Source organism: Argiope bruennichi, chromosome 8, assembly GCF_947563725.1.
Source record: "Argiope bruennichi chromosome 8, qqArgBrue1.1, whole genome shotgun sequence".
Classification (NCBI taxonomy): Eukaryota; Metazoa; Arthropoda; class Arachnida; order Araneae; family Araneidae; genus Argiope; species Argiope bruennichi.
This window is the reverse complement of record NC_079158.1, coordinates 101,024,152-101,033,935: the sequence shown is the minus strand read 5'-3', so window position 1 is coordinate 101,033,935 and position 9,784 is coordinate 101,024,152. Positions and strand designations below refer to the sequence as shown.

The 9,784-nt window shown below is 29.7% G+C and overlaps 1 protein-coding gene across 1 annotated transcript in view; it reads right to left on the bottom strand.

The window, feature by feature from the left end:
- Positions 1-327: 327 nt before the first annotated feature.
- The window catches only part of LOC129981339 (homeotic protein ultrabithorax-like), a 47,357-nt gene continuing 37,900 nt past the window's right edge, over positions 328-9,784 (bottom strand). The window contains exon 2 of the mRNA XM_056092134.1: positions 328-2,396. Coding sequence (XP_055948109.1) covers positions 2,035-2,396 — 362 coding nt within the window. The 3' untranslated portion in view covers positions 328-2,034. The remainder of the gene's footprint in view (positions 2,397-9,784) is intronic.

The following is a 9,784-nucleotide window of genomic DNA, read 5'->3' as shown; positions in this document are numbered from 1 at the left end:
TATTAAAGGCGATTAATATACCATAATTACTACAATTTTAAAGCATGCTCCTTCTTCAAAATTCCACAATATATTCATTACAGCACTCCGACATGGAAAACCAAATGAATCTCTCCTCGCAGTTAGATTTTGATCTTCTTGATGGAAAAACGTTTTATAATCGTAACTCATGCCCACTTTGTTCCTATGTTTAATTAAAAATATATTATAACAAATAAAATTATGGCATCAAGTCACACACTAATTGCCTTTTGCGATTTAATGCCAATAGAAATTAACTAACACTCAGATCAACAGATTTTAAGCAGGAAATAAAAGGCCATCAAATGAAGATTAAATACATTTTATTCAAAATTTATACAACATACATCAGCCTGATTGCACCTTACACGCGGTGTACAATATGAGGACGATAGATTGAATTCATTACATCAATACGTATATCATCATTACACGGTTCAAGAAATAAATTTCTATGCTTAAAATTCACGACTGGATCTCACTGTTCGATGACTGTTGTGGTTGTTTTAACACACAGAAAAATACGTATAATGATGCTTCAACTGAATGTTGAAGGGATTAAGTACAATACATTAAGACTTTGGCAACCAAAAGGGACATGAATTGCCACCTTTCGGATAAAATTTGTATTCACTAGTGATTAAATATTTATTACGAATCTGATTGTTCAGGTTTACGAATCTGGATCAGACGTATATATTTATGTGGCGTTAACTTTTAAATTGTTTTAACAGCTCGTATTGAGCTGCGATGACTTAGACAACAATAAAAACTTGTAAGACATGCTATTTACTTATCGTTAACTACTGAAAATTTGCCTTAGCTGTAAGCAAATTTATAAAAAAATATTTGAAAGCTATACGTTTAATTTAATTTTGTATATAAAATCAGACATATTCCTAACTACCAATAATAAACGAGAAATTCTCGTAGTTTATTAAAATTCAATTAAAAGTTGTTTGCATAAAATAACATTTTATAAAAACATTACTGCTTAAATCAAGGCGCTGTACAACTAGTAATAAATATTAGAAAATAAATTTTTTTTTCATGGGTCTCCTATATTAAAATGAGAATCTGAAATTTAAATATCTAATAAATTTTCTAGATGCGTATTGTAAAAGATTTTGTTTAATCTTTTCCATCATATAATTATATCAGATAAAAATAAGAAACCTAGAAAATTTACATATAAACCGAAAACTTTTAAGAATTTTTTTAAAAAAATGGTATGCCTCCCACGTAACAAAAAAATGCTATTTAAAATTATCCTATACACGCATGTATTATAGAATACTTACCGAGTTCATTATAGCAGCGTGAATAAATTGTAGATCACATGCTTTTTAACCATTACACATGCTTGTTATAATTAGCATTTAAGACGAAAAAGGTAGGGGAAAAAATCGTTACAAATGGGTTGGACACGTGACATCAATACGTACACAAGAAAATTTGTTCTGTACAGTAATAAGATTAAGTTCACATTCTATTAATCTATTTGGCAACTTGGCAAATATAACTTAAATCGAGTCACAAAATTAAAATGCATTCAAACACGTAAAAGTTAATTACGCCATCAAATGACGGCGCAATCATGAAGTCACAGCGAACATGGAACGCTGTTCAGAAAGATGAGAAATGCAAATCTCAATCCAATAAATACAATGTAGGTGCGTCTGCGTGTTACACAATACGAACAAAATGTAAACCTAAAATATTCGGTAGTTTTTTTTTTTCCAAATGGCTACATTATGTACACCTTAACATCCCGCAAGGATGGTTCTTGGACAACGTCGCTGTTCCGATAAAAATGAAAATTCCCAATACGATTTCGCAGCAAAACGTTCAAATAGTTCTTCCTTCAAGCCTTTCAAAGATGATGGTAACGTTTCCAGAAAGGATGGGTTGAAAAACGAAAGTCTAGGCTGAAAACTGTTCAATGAAACATGAAGACACTTGAGAAGAAAACATGAATGGAACTGAGGGACATAACACTGATTGTCTTAGATCTTACGTTTTGTTGGTGCTGATGTTGATGGTCGTGCTGCCTTCTACGGGCTTGGTGGAGGAGGAATTGTTGGTTGAGGAGGAGCTGTTGTGGTTCAGGTTTGAACTGGCTGCCGCCGCAGCCTTGGCTTGGCTCTGGCGTTCTTGCTCATTTAGTTCTTTGATGGCCTGAATCTCCTTTTTCAGCTTCATCCGCCGGTTCTGGAACCAGATTTTGATCTGACGTTCAGTGAGACACAGAGAATGAGCCATCTCAATCCGTCTTCGGCGAGTTAGGTAATGGTTGGTGTGGAATTCCTTTTCAAGTTCCAATGTTTGGAAACGGGTATAAGTTTGACGGCCCCTTCTTCGAACACCACCAGGACCTATAAGAGAGAGAAAGTAAAAACATTAGTCTCAAATAATAAATTTATCAGTGAAGTAATATAAAAATGGTTATTTAAATGATGCTTATGAAAAAAAGGAAAAAAAAATTTTTTTTCTTGTCGAGAGACTTAAAACGTTAATTTCTTCGAATATTCCCATGGCTTTCTAAACCATTGGAACCACTCCATAGACTATTTCTTCAAATGCAATATTTCAAAGGCCCATCTTTAAAAAGAAAGGGAAATTACAATAGAAATATGAACGAGTCAACTCTAACCAAATAGTTACCTGAACAGCTAACTTTTTGATACTTTTAATCGAGATAAAATTTTGACATTCATCCATTGCAAATTATTGTCTTTAACAATAAAGATAAATGCCATTCTAACAAGAATTATAATTCTAATCCGTCACCTCAACATTTATTTTTAACGTCTATGAGTTTGAGATAATAAAATATTATAACAAAAAAAAAATTTTATGCCATCAAAGATTGAAAAATAATATTTCTTGAAGTACACTCAGAGCACATACTGTACATTTCATTATCCGAAGAGTATCATTTTTCGTCGATTCCACTTGGCTAAGGGGTGAGATACGAAGGGATGAGTATATTTCCAGAATTCTTCCACTTGATTTCCGATATTTTTTTCGTTCAATTTTTCTCCACTTGTATGGAGAAAAATTGAACCTTATTCTTTTAACCATACTATCGTCGTTTCTAACCATACTATTTTACTTTAATTCAAAAGTGCCCATTGATTGTTTATATAACTAGTTCAAGTGTCATGAAAACTTTTAGAAGTGGCATGAAAAATATTTGATATTATATTATTAAACGTGATCGAGATTATCTACTCTTATTATACTCAAAATATTATCAAAAAATTCAATACGAAAAAAAAAAACTGTTATTATTATGCGAATTTTAAGGACATAAATCTTTCCTTTATTCATTATAATTTAATGTCTAGAGCCCTTAAAGCATATAAAAATTGCTCTAAAGCACTGTATTGTGAATTAGTACTTTTACCGACAATATTACAAGTTGTACGCCACTTTTATACCTTCCCAGTCCGCGGAAAATCTGAATTCCTCCTAATGTTAAATGTAAACCTCTCATCCTTTCATTTCAATATTACCAAAGAAAAATTTAAAAAATCAATTAAGCACTAGAATTTAAAAAAAATCGATGATGAGTTGTATTTGATGATTCACCTCATCATAGAAAAATTCTATTAGAAAAAAAAAGCATCTCTCCAGTCTTAAACTATTGATTTAAAATTAAATCCATATTGCTGATCAATTTGTGACGTTTTTTATTTAAATTAGTAAAGTGCAGTATAAATAACTTAAAGAGAAACAAAGAACAGCTAAAAATAGAATTTAACTAAATAAAACAGTTCCTTATCTCTAAAAGAAATTCCGGTTATGAACAAAAATCGGATACAAGAAATACGAAGGATAAAAAAAAAGAATCTAAATAATTTGAAACAAGGGGGGAAAAATCGGAAGAAATCGTGAAAGAAAGTTGTAGATTTTACGCTGCATTAATCCCCACTTCGAACAGGCAATGGTCCAAATCATTTTAAAACGTTTACTGAAATGTAATTTTTTCTCCCTTCATAAAAAGAATGGTATCGGCGGCGGGACATTATGTAAGTAGTCGTTCCATGTTCCCGCGGAGAGCGTTTTCTGAAGCTTATGGCCACTTGGAAAGCGATAAAATGGAACAATAACCTGTCAAACGGCCCATAAAGCGAAAAGTCACAGACCTATAAAATCTTTCACCGCTGACAGCCAGCGCCGGATTTTACAGTCATAGCCTCCGATTAACTCTCACTACTTGTAGATTTTTGAAGACGCCTCTCATTAAAAGCACATTTCACACGGTAATGGAATAGCAACAATTATTTATTTATATTATATAATTCTTTTTATAACCAAACATTTATAGTATCAGAAAAATTACATATGAGAAATATTTTTTCAAGTCGAATGAAATTTCCAACAGGATGGGAACTTGCATTGATAAAAAGAAAATACCCATCCTGAAGGCAATTTTTTTTTTTTTTTGTACTTAAAAATCATTTCTCATAAATCATTTCCTTTTTTCATAAAAAATTGCTAATAGAAATTTCTTGTAGGATGGGAATTTACTTCGATAAAAAGCAAATATTCATTCAGAAAACTACCTTTTTGGACTTAAAAAAATGCTTTACTCAAGTATTTTTTTTTTTAATTAAAAATGATAAATAGAAATTTTTTACAGGATGGGAGCTTGCATTAATAAAAAGAAAATACCCATCCTGAAGGACGCTTTTATTTGGACTTAAAAAATACTTCTCCTAAGTCATTTTTTTAAAAATTAAAAACGGTTAATAGAAATTTCCTTCAGGATGGGAACTTGCTTTTTATACAAGCAAATTCCCATCAGGATGGGAACTTACTTTTTATAGAAGCAAATACCCATCCTACAGGAAATTTCTATTAACAATTTTTAATGGAAAAAAAAAAGGATTGAGGAGAAATACCCATACTATACCTTAAGAAAATACCCATCCTGAAGACAACTTTTTTGAACTTATAAAATGTTTCTTTTAAGTAATTTTTTAAAAATTAAAAATGGTTAATAGTAATTTCCTACAGGATGGCATCTTGTATTGATAAAAAAGAAAATACCCATCCTGAAGGCAACATTTTTAGACTTAAAAAATGTTTCTCTTAAGTATTTTTTAAAATTAAAAATGATTATTAGAAATTTCCTAATTGATGGGATTTTGCACTGTTCAAAAATAAAATACCTATCCAGAAGGCAAGTTTTTTTGGACTTAAAAAATAATTCTCCTCAGCAATTTTTTTAAATAAAAAAAATGGCCAATAGAAATTTCCTACAGGATAGAAACTTGCACTGATAAAAAGCAAGTTGGTCTAAAACACATATAAATGCATTTTCTGCATAAATATCTCTACAAGAACAATGGAATAAGGAAAAGCAGAACCATTATTTTTATTTTCTACATACTTTAAAACAATTTTAATGTAAATATTTGCTGAGATATTATTTAAAAATAAAACATATATTAAACTTTATTGCAGATTTATTTATCCTCTTGTAAAAATAAGTAATACTTATTTTCTCTGTAGATCAACCTCTGTACATATTACTGTTTACATTTATTTATAACTCAGTTATTTCAAAGAATATCTAGTAATTTTATGAAAAAATTCAATAACCTCACTAATTATATGAAACAGATATTTCCTATTTTAACGTATATACGAAGAGGAATGTAGTTGCATGTCTTTTATGCAAATCTGTAGTTTTTGACCGACACTGATGAAATTCGGCACACGTGCTTTTCAAGGAAAGAGAAAAGGCACTATCAAAAATTTAATGAAAATATGTGAGTTTATAAAAGTGTTTTCGGCTGTATCTTCTGAAAATATTTCCTCATAAAAAGGATTCTTATAATACCTTAAGATTCAAAAAATTATCTACTTACCCATTCTGTTTATTTTTTTCTAATTTTAATACATTCCTTAAATTTTATTTGATACTCAGTAAAACAATGCTTTTATCATTATGATGAAATTCAAACTAATTTCATTATTCTAACAACTATTCAATAATATGGTTTAGCCAATACATAAAAATTGAAAATAATAATAATAATAATTGTTTTATCTGGACTCCGAAATAGCTTTTGCCCATCCATTTTCAACTATTAAATAACAAAGTAAAATTTTAAATTATTCCATTCGATACTAATAATTTAACAGTCTTTCTTGACTGTTAATATTCCTGGTTATCAAAGTGATTGTCAAAATTGATTACTTCTATAAAAAAGAATTATCAAAATTTATATGCCATGTGTTTACTGTACTCGGTAATGATTCAAGAAAACAAAATTTCAGTATTTGCTCGTTACAAAAAACCACATAGAAAAGGCTTATTGAAATAAATCCATATTATAAATCAGGAAAAATTATATAATCATGATGAAAAGGTCTATTCTATGACAAGATGCAAAAAGATATCATTTAAGATAAAGAGTAATTAGAAAGTATATAAATAATGAAGATAATAAATTTTTGCTAAAACTAAATCATAAAATGCAATTTCGTAATTCAGGACTGGCAATCATAGAAAATGTTTTCTCTATAGATTGTGATTACTTACTATGGGACATTGTGAATGCGTATCACTGAGCAACAAACATACTCATTGCGGACTGCAGGTATGACATCTTTTTTTCCAGATGAAATCGAAATGTGAACAATGAAATTGATTGCTTAGTCATTGAAAATGAATGAAGTTAAATTAATTTTTGGTAAATGGTTATACAATGCAAACATAAAATAAAAATATAGAATTTACAATTTTTAATAAGATTATGTCCTGAAACAAATTTTTATGATCAACAGGAAATCGACTAATCCTCATATTTATGCAAACTGCTGCAAGATATATGAAGAAGAAAATCTGAAAAATGATGGAACAGAAAACGTCAACAAGTTGAGATAAGTATATCTTCTTACTATTTATTACTTTAAGTTAGAAATAAGAAATACTGGCATAAAATAAGAAATGCATATAAAAAATTGTTTTAGATACAAGTACGGACAAGTATAAATTTCGAATTTACGTCGTTGCATTGAAAAAAAGAGAAATGTTAAATGAAACAAGATAAATATATTTTTTAATGCAACAAAAATTCGCAAAACACTTTTTACAAACTATTGAAATTTAAATCCACAGTACAAGAACGTCTTTTCCTCGCATGAAGTGAGCATTTAAGTGTTTGTAGCAACACTACTAAAAGCTTGAATGTGAAAAAAATCCGGTATTATAGTCCAATATTGAATCTATTTTGTTTCTTCGTAATATCAATGTTTTGTAGAGAAAATGATTCATTAATCAGTGGGAAAAAAAGGATAAAAATCATGCTAGACTAAACGAGCATTAATGAGCATTAAACGAGTATCTAATGCTCATTTAGAGAAAATAAAGTATTCATAAGAATGAATACTAAATTGCATTATTGCAAATCAGTTAAGGATGTAATCGCTTTTTGCTTATTCTCATTCTTCCTCGAATCAAAAAGTTAAATAAATTGCTCAATAAACTGTGAGTATTTTTAAGAATATCATTCCGAATTACCTCCTACATAGAGATGAAAATGGAAAACATTTTTTTCAGTAGTATTAAATGTCATATTATTTTCCTATTAATAACTATTGAAAATAACACAAGGAAGTAGAACTTAACCTCCTGGCAAAATCCGCTAATTAAAACACTGTTGATTAATGAAAGAACTAATAAATAACAAATTATTATAATTATCTCAGGAAACGTGATGATAAAAGAGTGGCAATTTTACCACTTAAGACTTTTTTTTTTCAAAAAAAGAAAACCTAGAAATTTGATAAATTGTTTCAGTGAAGTAAGAATTTACATACATTAAGGAGTATTACAGAGGCAAGTGGTATAAAATGCTTGCTTTATTTTTAATCAATTTGACAATAATGAACATCAAAGTCGAGTGCTCCTTTATTCCATGCAATATACCATGAAATACTTTCTTATTCCATGCAATATACCATGAAAATATACTATGCAATATACCTTCTTTCTTATTTAATGCAATATACCATGAAAATATACTATGCAATATACCTTCTTTCTTATTCCATGCAACATACCATGAAATACATTTTATGACATTTTTTGAGATATAACAATTAAGACTTTAATCAGATGATTTAAGAAAATCCAAATAACCAACAGTCATTACATAATTGTGTGAAAGTCAACAAGGAGAGCGGGACTCCTAAATCACCGAGCATATACAAAGAAACTTCACATTACCAAAGAAGATCAACATTTCGGCTAAGAAAGCAAAAGGTCGCACAAGAAATTATAATGAAATGTAATTACGTTCACGTGTCTCTGAGACTCCCTCTGTAAGACAACTCTGCAACAAGTAGTTAATTTCTTTCACTTAGAATAGATAAGACACATTACCACTGCACTTTTCTTAGTCGCTGTCCCAACCCTTCCCGAGTGCATCGGAATTAGAGCTCCATTTAACGGAATTGTCCCTTTAATGAGCTCTTTTCTCGTCGTAAATTCATCTTGATAGGCCACCCTAATTATGAGTCATGTCTTCGTGAGAGCATTTCCTGAAAGCAGCTGGCGAGGTTCAAATCCCTCACAGCGAGAAGGTCGTCATTTAATTGGCCTTTAACGCTGCACTCATTACCTCAAGCGGTCTCACCATGACTAAGCTACAATCTCGGAATATATCAGAAAAGGTGTGGAACGTCTTGGCTGAACTCATTGGCGAGATTTCGATGCCCTTTGGTTGACAAAGGACTGCAACCATGCATATGATGAGTATGAATATAAAAATAAAATTACATATAATAAGATTTCTAATAGAGTTTACTGAAATTTATTAATTATTTTTTGATGAACACCTAATGCTACTGTTTTATGACTAAAAATTTTTAATCTTGCAATTCTATTCCATATGTAATTTTTGCTCCAGCAGTGCTATTAAATTTTGCATAACTTTATCCATCTTTTGGCTTTAAAATTCAACTTAACTTCATAACAGTTGTTAAGGGGCGTCATATACTTAACAAACGAACGATTTTCAAACATTAGTCAATGCAAAAATTAGATATAATTCTCACACATGTGAAGTCGATGCAAAAATTAGATATAATTAATTCTCAAACAGTTGAAATCGATGCAAAAATTAGATATCATTCTCAAACATTTGAAGTCGATGCAAAAATTAGATATCATTCTCAAACATTTGAAGTCAATGCAAAAATTAGATATAATTCTCAAACATTTGAAATCGATGCAAAAATTACATATCATTCTCAAACATTTGAAGTCAATGCAAAAATTAGATATAATTTTCAAACGTGAAGTCGATGCAAAAATTAAGATATAATTCTCAAACATTTGAAATCGATGCAAAAATTACATATCACTCTCAAACATTTGAAGTCAATGCAAAAATTAGATGCAATTCTCAAATATTTGAAGTCGATGCAAAAATTAGATGCAATTCTCAAATATTTGAAGTCGATGTAAAAATTACATATAATTCTAAGTATTCCACATATTTTTAGTTTATAAGCAAAACAGAGTATTCTTGGAGCGGAGAGAACCGTCTAATTAGATAGTAGGAAAATTAACAATTAAGTGGTTAATGACAGGGTCAACAATCCCTTATTTGCTGTCACATTCATTTTAGGGGCCACAATCTATTTAAATGATATTAAGCATGTTCTTTGATAAGTTAATTTAATTTTTTACAATTATAATAATTAATTCTAATGTCTGTAAACTGTAAAGGGTTATCAA